This window comes from Ahaetulla prasina, chromosome 1, assembly GCF_028640845.1.
Source record: "Ahaetulla prasina isolate Xishuangbanna chromosome 1, ASM2864084v1, whole genome shotgun sequence".
NCBI classification, from domain to species: domain Eukaryota; kingdom Metazoa; phylum Chordata; class Lepidosauria; order Squamata; family Colubridae; genus Ahaetulla; species Ahaetulla prasina.
This window is the reverse complement of record NC_080539.1, coordinates 41,128,568-41,146,051: the sequence shown is the minus strand read 5'-3', so window position 1 is coordinate 41,146,051 and position 17,484 is coordinate 41,128,568. Positions and strand designations below refer to the sequence as shown.

The window sequence follows — 17,484 nt, the reverse complement described above, 5'->3', positions numbered from 1 at the left end:
AAGTCTAATATGGTTTCCAGACCTGACAGGTGTCCCCCCTTGGAAAAGAAGCTATATCCTAGGAAAGAAAACAAAGAGTCGATAAAGAAGAGTGTCAGTGGTCCACAATAGCGTCTAAAACTTTTTTGGCTCCTCCCCCTGGAATTATTAAGTTTACTTTGATGGCAAAAGGAGGAATAGGTGCACTCACCATTGGGTCGTTTTCTGCTTGGTTTGAGTCGTCGGGAGGCGAATCAGATGATGGAAGGTCAGTAGGGAGGTTTATGGCTTGTCTCGCAAAGCGACTGGTATTTGGATTCTTTCGAGGAGGGTTGCGTGGTCGGGTAGCAGTTGGTGGCCGATACTGTGGGAGGGGTGTGGGGGCTAGGCAAACTGAAGCCCGATGTCCTAGTTTTCCACAACGGTAGCATTTGATTATTGTTGAAGGTTGAAAGGTGGAGGGTGTGGTTGGTTTTGAGAGAGAGGATCTTGTAAGTGGTCGTTGTGGAGTTGTAGTTGGTGATTGGCTTTGGAGGGGGTTGAATTCTCTGTCCAGAGCGATGGACACGTTGTACCAGGCATTAAGTTGTTCTGGGATTCCTCTGGTGGAGCAGGCTTTTCTGATGTTTTGATCAATTGCGTCTTTGAAGTAGTGGAGAATAATCTGTTCTGGCATCCTGTCAGGTCTGGAAACCATATTAGACTTTAGGGTTCCAGACGCTGCCACATTTTTTCCCCTGAGGGGAGGAGGGGGGTTGAGGGGTATGGTAACATTCTTCAAGCGGTCAAGGTCGGATGGTGTTCACATCTGCAGGAAGAGTGGCAAGAAGATATTCGAATGAACTGGAAGAACGTGGGACCATGTGACCATCAAAGGGGTCAGTGGAATGGGACTCTTGGGGTTTGTATAACTGGGAAAAGAATCCGGAACTTCAGTTTTGGAATAATGTCAAGGTTCCAGAAATACCTCTACTGCGTAAAAGAAACTCGGAGGCATTTCTTTTCCAGAGTTCTTTACTAGCATGAGGAGACTGGCACACGATGAGTGCAATTCCAAAACTGAAGTTCAGTTCTTTTCCCAGTTATACAAACCCCAAGAGTCCCACCCCTGGCCTTTGATGGTCACATGGTCCCACGTTCTTCCAGTTCATTCGAATATCTTCTTGCCACTCTTCCTGCAGATGTGAACACCATCCGACCTTGACCGCTTGAAGAATGTTACCATACCCTCAACCCCTCCTCCTCAGGGAAAAATGTGGCAGCGTCTGGAACCCTAAAGTCTAATATGGTTTCCAGACCTGACAGTGTCCCCTTGAAAAGAAGCTATATCCTAGGAAAGAAAACAAAGAGTCGATAAAGAAGAGTGTCAGTGGTCCACAATAGCGTCTAAAACTTTTTTGGCTCCTCCCCCTGGAATTATTAAGTTTACTTTGATGGCAAAAGGAGGAATAGGTGCACTCACCATTGGGTCGTTTTCTGCTTGGTTTGAGTCGTCGGGAGGCGAATCAGATGATGGAAGGTCAGTAGGGAGGTTTATGGCTTGTCTCGCAAAGCGACTGGTATTTGGATTCTTTCGAGGAGGGTTGCGTGGTCGGGTAGCAGTTGGTGGCCGATACTGTGGGAGGGGTGTGGGGGCTAGGCAAACTGAAGCCCGATGTCCTAGTTTTCCTAGCGTTAGCATTTGATTATTGTTGAAGGTTGAAAGGTGGAGGGTGTGGTTGGTTTTGAGAGAGAGGATCTTGTAAGTGGTCGTTGTGGAGTTGTAGTTGGTGATTGGCTTTGGAGGGGGTTGAATTCTCTGTCCAGAGCGATGGACACGTTGTACCAGGCATTAAGTTGTTCTGGGATTCCTCTGGTGGAGCAGGCTTTTCTGATGTTTTGATCAATTGCGTCTTTGAAGTAGTGGAGAATAATCTGTTCTGGCATCCTGTCAGGTCTGGAAACCATATTAGACTTTAGGGTTCCAGACGCTGCCACATTTTTTCCCCTGAGGGGAGGAGGGGGGTTGAGGGGTATGGTAACATTCTTCAAGCGGTCAAGGTCGGATGGTGTTCACATCTGCAGGAAGAGTGGCAAGAAGATATTCGAATGAACTGGAAGAACGTGGGACCATGTGACCATCAAAGGGGTCAGTGGAATGGGACTCTTGGGGTTTGTATAACTGGGAAAAGAATCCGGAACTTCAGTTTTGGAATAATGTCAAGGTTCCAGAAATACCTCTACTGCGTAAAAGAAACTCGGAGGCATTTCTTTTCCAGAGTTCTTTACTAGCATGAGGAGACTGGCACACGATGAGTGCAATTCCAAAACTGAAGTTCCGGATTCTTTTCCCAGTTATACAAACCCCAAGAGTCCCACCCCCCTGACCCCTTTGATGGTCACATGGTCCCACGTTCTTCCAGTTCATTCGAATATCTTCTTGCCACTCTTCCTGCAGATGTGAACACCATCCGACCTTGACCGCTTGAAGAATGTTACCATACCCCTCAACCCCCCTCCTCCCCTCAGGGGAAAAAATGTGGCAGCGTCTGGAACCCTAAAGTCTAATATGGTTTCCAGACCTGACACACAGTCCCCCTCTTTTATGCAGTAATACTAATGTCAAGGAAGCTAATCCTTTTCCAGCACAGTTTGTCCTCAACTTACAATCATTCATTTAGTGATTGTTCAAAATTACAACAGCACTGAAACAAGTGACTCAGTCCTCACACTTACATCTAGCATCCCCACACAATCATATGATCAAAATCTGAGTGCTTGGCAATCAGCCTGTTTTTATGGTGGTTGCAGTGTCCTGGGGTCATTTGATCATCGTTTGCAACTTCCCCAGCCGGCTTTCAACAAGTGCAGTCAGTGGGAGAAGTCAGATTCGCTCAAGAACTGTGTGATTCACTTAAATACAATGATTTGCATAACAACCATGGGGAAAAAATAATGTCTGATTTCATGATATCTCAAAGATGTGGAAACAAAACCTTATTGGGTGCACCTTACTTAGCCACCATCTTTCTTAGCAACGGATGTTCTGTCCCCAATGTTGGGGCCGTAATAGCTCAGGCTGTTAGTAGCCTGTTATTAGAACACCGTAGCCTGCAATTACTGCAGGTTCAAGCCCGGCCCGAGGTTGACTCAGCCTTCCATCCTTTATAAGGTAGGTAAAATGAGGACCCAGATTGTTGGGGGGGGCAATAAGTTGACTTTGTAAATATACAAATAGAATGAGACTATTGCCTTATACACTGTAAGCCGCCCTGAGTCTTCGGAGAAGGGCGGGATATAAATGTAAATAAAATAAATAAATAAATAAATAAATAAAATAAATAAATGTTGAATGTAAGTTGAGGACTACCTGTAAATCAAAATTAGTCAAGTGACAAATATAGCAGACATCCTTAATTCCATAATTCTACTATTAAGAGAAATATACACCTCTGTTATTTACCTACCTAGCCACGTGCCCACCTGTGTCAAAATAGTTTTCTGCAAGTTATGAATAAATAAAGTCTCTCATGTCGTGTTATGTTCGGAAACAGGCAGAAGCTATTTTTAGCACCATTTTTGTCCTATTCCTCACTGCCATCATCTGCTCTTGCCTGCATGGTAATTGGCCTGGATGGTTATAGCATCTAATAAAACTTTCCATGTCTCTGAGGCATCATGAAATCAGACGTTACGTCATGGCATCTTGGAGAAACTTGAATGCTTTTGCTGCAATTGGATTCTACAGCAGTGAGAACAAGTGAGTTCAAGAATAACGTGGGAAAAATTAGAAAGGCAAATGAAGGATGGCAACAACATTTGAAACAAGATACTTGCAAAGAATATTAAAAATTACAGAAAATTTTAGATGATTTAATGTGAAATGAAACACCCTTTTAATAATGTCCTGAAATTTCTGAGAGCTACTAAAGAAGCTGAACAAGCTAATCAAAGGTAACATTATTTGGAATTATTTTTTGGTAGATTGTCTCTTGGAAACATTCAGGCCATTGTTTCTGGAAAGAATAACAGTAGGATCTGCAAGCCAATCTTATTTCTCCCATTTGTTTAGCAGTGAAATATTACCCTGTTTTCTGATGGGCCTTTGGGGAGATAGAGCAATGAAAACAAGATGGTTCAGTTCCCATAAGAATTTGTCCATCTGTTCTTAGCTGTGTTTCATTCTTCCTGCCACATTTCAACATGCCTGCATGAATATGGACTAAAACAATGTGTGAACTGGGCAATTGATGGAAATAACTAACAACAATTCATGTCATCATGGAAGCATTTTTTTTTGAGTGATATATTTATATCAGGCATATTTAATCTGAGGCCCCAGTGCCATATGCCCTTCAGTGGTTGCCAAAAACTGTAATTTTAATGTGAGGTAATTTTGTTGCATGGGAAATTATCATTTAACTACATTTGACTTACAACCACAGTTGATCCCAAAATTTCTGTTGCTAAGTGAGACATTTGAGAAGTGATTTTACGACCTTTCTTGCCATAGTTGTTAAGTGAATCACTGCATTTGTTAAATTAGTCACAAGGTTGTTAAGTGAATTTGGCTTCCCCATTGACTTTGGTTGTCAGAAGGTCACAAAAGGTGATCACATGACCCCACAACACTGCAGTCATAAATATGAATCAGTTGCCAAGTGTCTGAATTTTGATCACGTGACCATAGGGATGCTCCAACAGTTGCAGGTGTGAAGAATTGCGTAAGTCACTTTTTTCAGTGCCATTGTAACTGAATGGTTAATAAACGAACTGTTTTATTTATTTATTTATTTATTTTATTTATTTGATTTTTATACCGCCCTTCTCCCGAAGGACTCAGGGCGGTGTACAGGCAGAATAAAATGAACAATACAAAATACAATTAAAACGGAATTTAAAAAACTTATTTAAATTAGCCTGAAAATTTAAAAATTTACCATACACTAAAAAACCCCATTTAAAATTAATAAAATTTAACATTTAAAATTCAATTTAAGCCAGCCCCGCGCGGATAAAAAGGTGTGTCTTCAGTTCGCGGCGGAAAGTCCGAAGGTCAGGTATTTGGCGTAAACCTGGGGGAAGCTCGTTCCAGAGTGTGGGAGCCCCCACAGAGAAGGCCCTTCCCCTGGGGGCCGCCAGCCGACATTGTTTGGCGGACGGCACCCTGAGAAGTCCCTCTCTGTGAGAGCGTACGGGTCGGTGGGAGGCATGTGGTAACAGCAGGCAGTCCCGTAAGTACCCAGGCCCTAAGCCATGGAGCGCTTTAAAGGTCGTAACCAACACCTTAAACACCTTAACACCTTTGTTTTAAGTCGAGGACTACCTGTCCTTTCAAACTGTAAATTTAACTTTAATTCAATTACATTTTTAAAAAAAAATTGCCCAATCTGTTATCTTGTCCTACCTTGCTTAATTTTTAGAGTCTAGTGCAAGGCTGTCAAACTCACGGACCGCAGGTCCACGCCCACGCTTGGTTTAGCGAAGGGGAGAAAAGTCACAATATGCCGCCTTGACGACACAAGTTTGACACCCCTGGTCTAGTGCATTACATGTCTTTCACTAGCTCTCAGAAATTATGACAAATATTGTGCCTTCTGCCATCTGTATACATACCTACATCATATATATGCATCATGCCATACAGTAGTGGGTTTCAAAAAATTTTTATTACTGGTTCTGTGGGTCTGGCTTGATGGGTGTGGCATGGCTTGATGGGCGTGGCTTGGTGGGTGTGGCATGGGAAAATATTGTAAAATCTCCATTCCCACCCCAATTCAGGGAAAAGTTACTGCAAAATCCCCATTTCCTCCAGATCAGCTGGGACTCAGGAGGCAGAGAATAGATGGGGCGTGGCCAGTCAGAATTTTTACTACCGGTTCTCTGAACTACTCAAAATTTCTGCTACTGGTTCTCCAGAACTGGTCAGAACCTGCTGAAACCCACCTCTGATGCCATATAGAAATGTATGTATCATATATGAGGCAACATCACAGAGCCATTGCGAGATTTAGGTTATGCCTAAACATTCAGTGTTTTCCTGGATTATTATCATCCCATTTTGTCATTGTTTTTCACTGAGGCTTATGCTTCATATAGTTATTTCAGAAAATTAACATTTGATAGTTAAAAAATTGGCCAATGTTGCCTACTCCTGATTTATTTGAACTGACTACTGCTGTCACAATCAGCACTTTTTTGCCTCAGGGTAACAATTCAGCAGTCCATTCAAATAGTGATGTATCATTGCTGCAGTTTAACAATATTAATGAAATGAGATATGCAGTACAACCTTATGCAAAGTGTAGATTAAAATTACAGTCCCAAATTCTCTTCCTACTGTAGAGATTGGCAATCTTTTCAGACAGCAGTTGCACCACGTACCGTATTTTTTGGATAGTACATGCTTATTTTCCTGACTGCACATTCTGTAATTTCCCATTTCTGTTTCAGAATGCGAATTCTGCACAAACATCCATATGAAAATTCATATGTATATATAATACATAATGCATTTATGCATGGACCTTTCTGAGTATACACACACATTTTGAAAGTAATGTCCCCTACTCTCATGCATATTTCTACTTGCTTTAACTTAATATATGTATTTATGTGTTTCCCAATTTAATACAGGGAGTCCTCGACTTAACAACAGTTCATTTCGTGACCATTCTAAGTTACAACAGCACTGAAAAAAGTTACTTATGACCATTTTTCACACTTAGGACCGTGGTAGCATCCCAGTGGTCATGTGATCAAAATTTAGACGCTTGGCAACTGAGTCATATTTATGATGGTGCCAGTGTCCCAATCCTCTTTTGCGACCTTCTGACAAAGCCAAGTCAATCTGACAAGCCAGATTCACTTAACAATCATGTCATTAAACTTCACTGCAGTGATTCACTTAACAACTGTGGCGATAAAGGTGGTAAAATGGGGCAAAACTCACTTAACAAATGTGTTGCTGAGGAACAGAAATGTTGGGCTCAATTGTGGTCCTAAATCGAGGACTACCTGTGTAGACATTGGGAAAGGGATTGTATTCCCTTCCAGTTTGTGTAACGTTTCGTGAAGTGCATTTTTGATAACTTCGCAAAGAAATGTGTACCAAGCAAATTTACATCCCTCTTTCCAAGTAAATATACTTAGATTTCCATCTATGCTAACTGGACGGAGGAGGCATATCAAGACGTTTAAGACATAAAATGTTCATTTTATCTTTCATTCCCCACCTCCTCACCTTCCTTTCTACTGTTTCATATGGCTCTGCTATTTTCTCCCAAAGGTGCTTTCTTTCAAAAGGCAACTAGACTTTCTCTCATCTAAGAAGTGAAACATCTTCTAGCACAGGGATCTCCAGAAGGGGTGAAATCTATTTACCTTCCCAACCGGTTTGGAAGTGCATGCACCCCGCGCATGCGGACCCTCTGCGCATGCGCAAACCCTTCTGCACATGTGCAGAGGTAAAAAACAGGTTACTTCCTGGTTAAAACCAGGAAGTAACGACGATCGGGTGGGTGGGCAGAGCCTCGCGCTGCCATCACTACCCGTTCTCCAAACCACCTGCTGCCATTGCTACCGGTTCGACTGAACCATTCCAAGCCAGTAGCATTTTACCCCTGGTCTCCAGCATTGGCAACTTTAATCCTGGAGGACTTCAACTCCTAGAATTCCCCAGCCTGCTCCAGACTTAAAGTTGCCAAGGTTGGAGACCCCTGTGCTAGCAAAAGAAGAAAATCCAATTGCCTTTTGAAAGAAAACACCTTTGGGACAACCATGACCTGGATGACTGAGAATCTCCATAGACACCGCTGTTTTGTTGGACATTGAAGTCACTGGCCTGGGAAACAGCAGAGGAATTGTCAAGTCTAAGTAATGAAACAACTCTTGGGGCTATATTTTAATTGATATGTTTTAAAGAGCCGTCTGCTTTCAAAATGATTCACACGAGCCTGGAAAAATGAAACAGTTTGAAGTCAATTCAATGACTTTTGAAGGAATAAAGACCAAGCGAAATGAGTATGTGCTTAATGGAGATAGAGTAGCACTGAAGCCACTGATTGTGTAGGTGAGTGGAAATGGGTCCAAGACACATTGTTCAGTTTAGTGCAGTGATTGGAGCAATTGTGAATGACTGTTTGAAAAAAGCAGGTGCTGTGATGATTCTACATATAGTTCTTTCTTCTGTAAAATCTTTAATAAAAAGCAAAAAAAAAAAATTAGTAGACCTAATTGGGAAGATTGGAAAGATAGTGACAGCGAGATGTAAAATAGGTTGGTGATCTAAAAAAAAACCAGCCGTTACTCTATGTTATCTGTTTCTTCCTTTTTAAATAAATGCTGAATGAAAGAATTCAGTTTAGGCAAAGGTCAGCAACATAATCCTATTTAAAAAGATCTGTTGTTTTTTTAAAATTAAGACAGCAGGTTACTAATTCTCACCAGATTTTAACATTGTCATAAAATATTGTTTTTTCAAACTTCATGAGATCTTGCATGAGAACTTCTTCTACGCTATCATAATCAAATTTATTTATTATTAATCAAATTATTATAGTCATGAGATTTTACCAACTTACATACTAGATTTCAGCAACGCCATAAAATTTTGAGTGACTACAATGAGTCCTAGCTTAAAATATCTGGAGCAGGAACTCTTCAACCCACTGTAAAGTGTTGCCCATACCAATAGAAGAGCAGTGTATGTCAGCATAAGAACTCAAAGGCAGTCATGACCTACAGAAGTGCCTAGGTAGGCTTTGTAAGTAATCATTGCTTCTTTTGTGGCAAGAATACTGAAAACCCCAGAAATTTATAGCTCCTCTATTTTGTATTTAACTACAAGCATACAGAAGTATGGTAGGAAGTATAAGGCAGGGCCTACCTCATAGCAAAAGTAGCTCTTTGGAATCATAATCAAATAAGCTTCATATTCCTGTTACTTTGATGGACAGTCCCCAACCATCCAGACACAATGCAGTGGTCTATTAATTTTGGTATTCTCCTGAGAGTATGGAGAGAGAGAGCAACCTTTTCACTTTGAGTTCTTCCTAAATGACTTTCATGTTTCAGCCTTCTGCTCTTGCACAAATTTTACAAGGATGGATGAAAAAAGTCAGTTTTTTGAGCCATGTCCAAGAGCAACAATCTCTTTTTATAAAGCTTTTGAAGAAAGATGGCTTGCCACATCAATATTTAATTTTTATGTGCTTGTTTGGTGAAAGATAGTACAGATGGCAGGGAAGGAGGGATGTGATAATTTCCAGAGTACCCCTTGAACTCTTTTGAAGGACTTTCCACTCAGACACCTGCCAGTTTTCTCCTCTTACCTTTTTTAAAATTTGTTTTGTTTTGTTTTTTCATTCCAAAACATGAGCAGGATATAGCATTCACATTATCTAGGTTTTCCATTATCTGTGGGTACTGGAATGCCAGGAATCCAGCACTGTACTTCACCACAGTAAATCTAACTAACTCATTTCTTCAAGCTGACTTCCTTGGCATTGCAAACAAAATAAGCAGGATTAAAATAATAAAGAAATAATAGCAACAATACTAATGTCAAAAAAATATTTATTTCTTGATATTTTAATTTGACAGGACACAGTGTTATATATCTAGTAGCTAAGAGCAAATACGAATGTCATATAAGGATGCAGATCTTGTAATATCTGGCTTTATATTCTCTCTATAAACAGATTATAAATGGCAAGGTGCACACATTTTTTTGCAAGCATCAGATTGCCAGCAAGCAATTTATGTGTTCCCTTAAGATTGCAAATCAGTTTTAGCTACTTCCAGTCCTGACAACACATCCATTATTTTTTCTTCAGTGGAGAAGACAGCTCTAGATTTGCAAAGAAATGAATGCCCCAATTTATGCTCTCTGCTGAAATGAACTTTAAAAATTGTTTACCTTTGAGCTCTACCACAGTATGTGCAGTCTTATGAGTTTCAAACTACTGTACGTATCTATCCTGGTGCAGTTCTATATTTTTTTATTTCGTTAAAACATTTATATAGTCACCCATCTTAAATGAATATCTGGATGGTTCACAAACTCTTGTTATAAGTGATCGGTTTCTTACACATAGTGGATACTTATCTTAATATTAACATAACATAACATCAGAGTTGGAAGGGACCTTGGAGGCCTTCTAGTCCAACCCCCTGCCCAGGCAGGAAACCCTACACCATCTCAGTCAGATGGTTGTCTAGTTTAATAAAAAGAAGGACTAGGGGAGACATGATAGCAGTGTTCCAATATCTCAGGGGTTGCCACAAAGAAGAGGGAGTCGGGCTGTTCTCCAAAGCACCTGAGGGTAGAACAAGAAGCAATGGGTGGAAACTGATCAAGGAAAGAAGCAACTTAGAACTAAGGAGAAATTTCCTGACAGTTAGAACAATTAATAAGTGGAACGACTTGCCTGCAGAAGTTGTGAATGCTCCAACACTGGAAATTTTTAAGAAAATGTTGGATAACCATCTGACTGAGATGGTGTAGGGTTTCCTGCCTGGGCAGGGGGTTGGACTAGAAGGCCTCCAAGGTCCCTTCCAACTCTGTTGTTATATTATATTATATTATATTATATTATATTATATTATATTATATTATATTATATTATATTATATTATATTATATTATATTATATTATATTATATTATATTATATTATATTATATTATATTATATTATATTATATTAATTATATTATATTATAACCTATCAGAACCTGCTGAATTTCACCCCTGGTTTGGAACAAAAGACAGCAAATCTACATAAGTTTTTTTCCCCCAGAATGCATAATTTTGTTTTTTTCTGTTCCCATCAGCCCTTGACACCTGAGACAGTCCTCACTCTTAAGAATAATAATTTTAAATTCATCAACATGCTATTCCATATCATCTATGACTGCTGAGCTGGTGATTTTGTAAGATGTAGGATATGTTATATCTTTTCTCTTCCTGAAGTATATTCAGTGTAATTGTTCGTTGCTTCCATTCCACAGACCAAAACCTCTGGCCAAGTAATGTCTTCTATGTTCTTAACAAGTTTTAATCTACAGATCCAAACACTTAAAAAAAATCTCAGGGGACCTCCCTCTTCAGAGTACTTTGAAATAACTCAACATGAAACATAAAAAAAAGCAGATGTGTATGTAAAAAGGTCAGAGCGTTTAGACTAAAGAACATAAAAATATCAGCGTTCTTCCCTTTCCTCTGAGCCATACCCAACAAAACTGTGTTATATTAAGACTGCAACATTGAAAATTTCTCCAGGTAACTCTTTTAACTCTTTGCCAGCTCCTATAGTTGTAATTTTTCCCCTCAGGCCTGCAAAGTCATGTGAATGTACCATGTTCCTTGTCTGCTTTCCTTTTTAGTTCTGTGAGATAGCATATCTTTACATTAAACTATGAATTCATTGACAATGAATATGGTAGTACCCTAATTTAGCTGGTTTTGTGAAGGGACTATGGGAACATTACGCTATCAGTGATTAGCAGTTTTGATAATTGTCTGCCATATTCTGAATCATCACCATGTCTTAAATACTAGCTGTCAATGGGCAGTAGTGGAAGAAAATTATCAGCTGTCCAAATGCTTGTGAACTTACTAAATGTATCAGGTTGATCACTGTGGGACACGGAATTCTAGTTGTCATCACCATATTTATTTGTGTGGACATGCATGCTTCCTGTCCAATGGAGAAGAATCAAACCCAACAAAATAAAAGAATAGCATACCTGTTCTTTGGCCAGTCATCATTAGAAATTTTAAATGGAGGATGCTTTTCCTGAATACTGCACATATAAAATTGAATCCTGAATTTAATTTCAGGGGCAAAAGAGTTATCCAAGCAAACTCATGCAAAATTGCTACTAAATTACAGGATTTCCCTGAAAAATGCTGGGGATTGCTTTATATCAGTAGAGAGTTTTTGGTTGAAACTTTGGGGATTTTGGGAAGAGACCACAGAGTCAGGTAGTGTATTCCAAGCATTAACAACTCTGTTACTGAAGTCATATTTTCTGCAATCAAGATTGGAGCGGTTAACATTAAGTTAAATCTATTGTGTGCTCGTGTATTGTTGCAATTGAAGCTGAAGTAGTCTTTGACAGGAAGGACATTGTAATAGATGATTCTATGAGTTAAACTCAGGTCATGTCGAAGGCGGCGTAATTCTAAATTTTCTAAACCCAGGATTTCAAGTCTGGTGGCATAAGGTATTTTGTTGTATTCGGAGGAGTGGAGTACTCTTCTTGTAAAATATTTCTGGACACGTTCAATTGTATTGATGTCAGAAATGTGCTATGGGTTCCAAACAGTCGAGCTGTATTCAAGAATTGGTCTAGCAAATGTTTTATATGCTCTGGTTAGTAGTGTAATGTTTTTGGAGAAGAAGCTACGCAAGATTAGGTTTAAAACTTTTAAGGCCTTTTTTGCAATGTAGTTACAGTGGGCTTTGGCACTTAGATCATTTGATATGAAAACTCCAAGATCTTTAACAGGGTGAGGGTCATCAGTAAGGTAATGTCCATCAAGCTTGTACTTAGTGTTTAGGTTCTTTTTACCAATATGTAAGACTGAGCATTTGCTGGTTGAGATTTGGAGTTGCCAAGTTTTAGACCATTCAGATAAAAAGTCAAGGTCTTTTTGGAGGATAGCTGTATTGTTGGTGGTGTTAAATAGTTTGACATCGTCAGCAAAAAGAACACAATTACTTGTAATATGGTCACAGAGATCATTAATGTATAATATGAAGAGTGTTGGTCCAAGAACGGTGCCTTGGGGAACGCCACTTTTAACAGGAACAGGATTTGATAGAGCATTGCCAATTTTGACCACTTGTTGTCTGTGATAGAAAAGCAGTTATCCAATTGTGGAGGGGTCCTGAGATGCCGCAGGATTTTAGTTTTAGGAAAGTTTATCATGTACTTTTATCATATTATCATAAGTTTATCATATTATCTCCCAGTCTGTTACTTTTTTTCTTTTTACATGGCTATTTAATGCCCCCCTTCAATAGCTACTTAAATTTTGCAAGAGCTTGGAAGTTCAGGCAGAATCAAGATTAGGCAGAATCAAGAAGTGGAACCCGGCAAAAAACAGTTATCCAAATTTCCCATATGATTACAGATTGTCTGTACTAAGAATCTAATGTAAGCAGTGAGGAATGTTCTTGTTTTATGTTATTATTGTTGTGAGTCACCTTCTCTCTGCATCTTGTGCCTCTCTCTGTTTGAGGAAATGCTGCATTCATGTTATGGTAAGGTGATTTATAATCTCTGAGCTTCAATCGTATCACCTCAGTTTTTAGTATAAACAAAATATTTAAGATACTATTCATCTATTTTTGCTAAATGGGTGAGTGTGGCTTTCAGGGTAGCATAGACAGACATATATTGAAGAGCCTTGGCAAATGGATACAGGTAGTCCTTGATGTGCAACAGTTCATCCATTTGAAGTTACAGCAGCACTGAGAAATGTGACTTGTGACCATTTTACAACCGTTGTAGCATCCCCATGGTCATATGATCAAAATTCAGATGTTTGGCATCAGATTCATATTTATGACCATTGCAGTATCCCATGGTCATGTGATCACCTTTTGCCACCCTCTGACAAGCAAAGTCAATGGGGAAGCCAGATTCATTTAACAACTATGTTGCTCATTTAACAACTGCAGTGATTTACTTAATAATTGTGGCAAGAAAGGTGATAAAATGGAGCAAAATTCATTTAAAGAATACCTCACTTAGCAACTGAAATTTTGGAATCAATTGTGGTCATAAGTTGAGGACTACCTGTAACTAACAGTGATTGGAAACAGAGACAATAGAGGCAAGGAACAGCAGTGGGAGCAGCTAATTTTGATATGATTTTCTACCAATTCAGAGATTGGGATGAAGGGACAGAAATAGATGAACCAAGACAAAAGCATCTTGCAAGGCTTGAGAGCATTGAAATCTTACATAAATCTGAGGTAGTGTTTTTTGCCCTTGGAACTTTAAGATGTATGGACTTCAACTTCCAGAATTCCCCAATCTGAGAATTCTGGGAGTTGAAGTCAACACATCTTAAAGTTGCCAAGGTTTACACCTGCTTTAAGGTGTCCCAAAGGTGCTTTTTCAAAAGGCAACTGGACTTTCTTGTTTTTCTTTGAAGATGTTTCACTTCTCATCCAAGAAGCTTTTTCAGCTGTGACTGGATGCTGGCAAATGGAAGGATTTATACTCCTTGCAGACAGTCATTTGCTGTTTGAAGTCTCCACATGCATTTGAAGTACTCAGGTGACCCTGAGGACACAGACAAACCTCCAGGTGGCCTCAACGACTCTCTTAAAGATTGCAAATGACAAGCTGCATTACAAATCAAAAGATATTATATAGGGGAATGAGAAAACATGGAGGGTCGTATAAGCCTCCATATATAATTCCAAGTCGTGCAAATTGCAAAATAAAAAATTTAGAAGTACTATGGAGAAGTAAATCTGATATTTTATGCTGCTATGGAACTCAGTTGCTGATTTAGACCATATCAACATAGCCTAACGTGTATAGAATTCTTTCTTGTTTTTAAGGACCTCAGTCCTCAACATCCATAAAATACCCTCTAATTTTCTGCAAAACTATCTTGCTTTGCTTTGCTTTGCCACATCTTCAACAACATACAATAGCAAAATACAACAGCAGAAGCATGAACAATATTGTATTACTCTGATTCCTCTACTGTTTTTTCCCTTTTTAGGAAAGCTTGGCTGACCAGCGTTGGAAGTCCTAGCTCACGTATTGACCGGACAAATTTTTCTAATGAAAAGGAAATCTCAAAACTTGAATTCTCTGGATTCACCACCAGATACTAAAAAAACAAATCATAGAATTACCTTATTTCTCCCATTGCATCAAAATTTCTGGGTCTCCCTAAAGCAAATTAGGAAAACGTGACAAGGCTCATATTTACATTCTGGTCAAATGTTTATATGGTGTGTTAAGGCAAAGAAAAGTTTGCCTTACTTTTTTTTTCTTTACAGATACTTTATAAACCCCTGGTTAAGGCCACCTCTACCAATCTGGGTATTATTAGGCATGTCGTTTTGCTATCATGTGCATGTTTACTTGGAAGTGACTCCTGTATCCAACAGGGTTAGTCCAAGTAATTATACTGTATATATGTCTGCAGCTTTAAGGATCTGTCCCAAATGTTAGGGTGGAATGATTTACATCTTAAAAACTAATATATATGACTGCATTGGGTGAAATAATTTATTAAATATTTAATTCTGGACACGCTAAACCAAAATGTTTTATAACAAATTAAAACAATTTTTAAAACCTTATCCAGTTCTCTGGCCAATGAGCGTTCCTCTCCCTACAGTATTCCAATCAGAAGCTATCTGTCATCATTATTCTTAGATGGAAAATACCAAATGTGTCATATTAAATTTTGAAAAGAATGTTGGTGGTATTTTTGCACTGCTGAACTCTGCTGAAATAAATTTTGAGTGCCATAAAATTAGTTTAACTCTCGTCTGGATGGAGCAACTTCCTCCTTGTTGCTCCACTCCTTGTTTCTTCTGTTTTTATCATGGCATCGCCTGTACAATGGGGGAGGGGGGATTCCATGCCCTTGACCTTCTTAGTAATGTTTTATTGTATTTTTATTGACTTTCCTCTCTTTGCCTGACTGTTGTATTGAGATAAAGCAAAGCAGAAGAGCAGATGGTCAAAGTAATCTGAAATCAAGAAACGGCTTCTTGCAGAGGTGTGAGCTCTGACCACTTGCCGTGATACCAACCTCTGACGTCCCCCAGCTTAGGAAATACTTAAATGTGTCCAGTGAAAGGAAAATAACATATGAGAACATTATTTTTTGAGCATATGTGAGCCAAGTGAGAAGAGCTTTTCCGGGTTGCTTCTTTTGTGTTATTCTCAGTGTGCTAATGGAAAAAAAGATGGCTATTTATTTCTACGGAGATGAAAGGAACATTTTCCATGGCATTGTATATGATCATTGACTCTAGGTTTGCACTTTCAAATATCAAAGCAGAATAGAATAACAATGGATCTTCTATTTTCACTTCTGCCAACAATATTGGCAAACTGCAAATATGCAAAATTACTGACATTTATATGTATCATCTAAGCAGGCATTCCCAGGAAACTATTGATCTGAGTCATTAATAAAGCATGAATTCATTGCTAATTCAAATGGGCACTTGAAAAGGCCTGCCATGTGTATGAAAAAAGAGTATTTTTTTCCACAACCAGATTAATTTTCATTGGATCTTTTATTCAAGTTCTTGCCTGCTTAGTAAGTTGTTATAATTCCAAACACACACGGCTTTTGTGATCCTCTACAAACATCCTTTGTTAAACTCCTTAAGGACAACCCTTGTAAATCTGAAATACAAAATGGCAAAGATCAAGTGTAGGTCTTGTTCATTAGCCAGAATATCTTTCTGATGGGAACCAGTCTGTGTTTTCTTTTGGGCCATGATGAATATGAACACTAATTCTCAAAAAAGTTTTTTTGCTTATTCTGTTGCTTAATATGTTAAAGAAATAAAAAGATAATGTAAGATTTGTCCAGAATCTCATGGGTATCTCTGTGTTTCAAATGTTAGGTAAAACACACAGGAAAATTATTTTATGGATTTCATTATTTTTTTTGCTTTTCATGTTTGTGTATTTAAACCTATAATTATCTGAGCAAACTTTCAAAACCAATGAATCAGAAATTCTAGTACAGTATCTCCCAGTATAATATATGACTTCCATCCAGTATAACCAGAGTCAGCAATATGTGGGAAACTGCTCTCCTGATGCTAAAAGGTTTTCAGAAAATATGGTCAGGGGATCAGTGGAGTAAATATTTCTAAACTGATGTGAAGTGCTAGAATATCACGGAAGCTAATTTTCACAAAAATTAATGGGCAGTAATATAGGAAATCAATATACGATTCAGAAAAAAAACCAGGAGGTATAGACCAACATCCAGAACAGCTATGGATCCATTCAGAACATTCATGCAGAAATGGATGAAAACTGTCAATGCCCTACATCTAGCGGGCCAGGGCATATGCCAAAACATTTTACCAATGAAATAGTTCATATTCATTAAGAGTGTATTCATTGGAGTGGTAAATGAGTTGGACACTCACTCAGTTTTTATGAATGAGTTCATTCTTGCTTAATTAAATATAGGATAAATCTCTTAGAGGAGTAAGGTCAACTGCTTACTTGTTGGACTCTTGTGAATTGTGATAAAAATCTGCCACAAAGAAACTAGACAATAGGTGTTTTCTTCAGGAATGGGTAATTTGATCTTAAGGTTCTAGATGTCTATTGAATACAGCATTCAATAACAGAATTTTTCCAAACAATATCTTAGAATCATTAGTAACAATTAAGTCCCGAGCTTTATTTGATAATGAAGATTAATTGGACCCTTTCAGTGTTAATTTGAGATTGGATGAAGAAGCATAAATAGCCTGAGTGGCATTGGTAGGTGACTTATACTG

At 38.7% G+C, this 17,484-nt stretch overlaps 1 protein-coding gene across 1 annotated transcript in view; it reads left to right on the top strand.

Annotated features, from left to right (window-relative positions):
- Positions 1 to 16,861, top strand: part of ACYP2 (acylphosphatase 2) — a 69,302-nt gene extending 52,441 nt beyond the window's left edge. Inside the window, exons 4-5 of the mRNA XM_058164945.1 lie at positions 14,712 to 14,946; positions 15,661 to 16,861. Of these exons, the coding sequence (XP_058020928.1) occupies positions 14,712 to 14,826 (115 nt within the window). The 3' untranslated portion in view covers positions 14,827 to 14,946; positions 15,661 to 16,861. The remainder of the gene's footprint in view (positions 1 to 14,711; positions 14,947 to 15,660) is intronic.
- Positions 16,862 to 17,484: the final 623 nt, after the last annotated feature.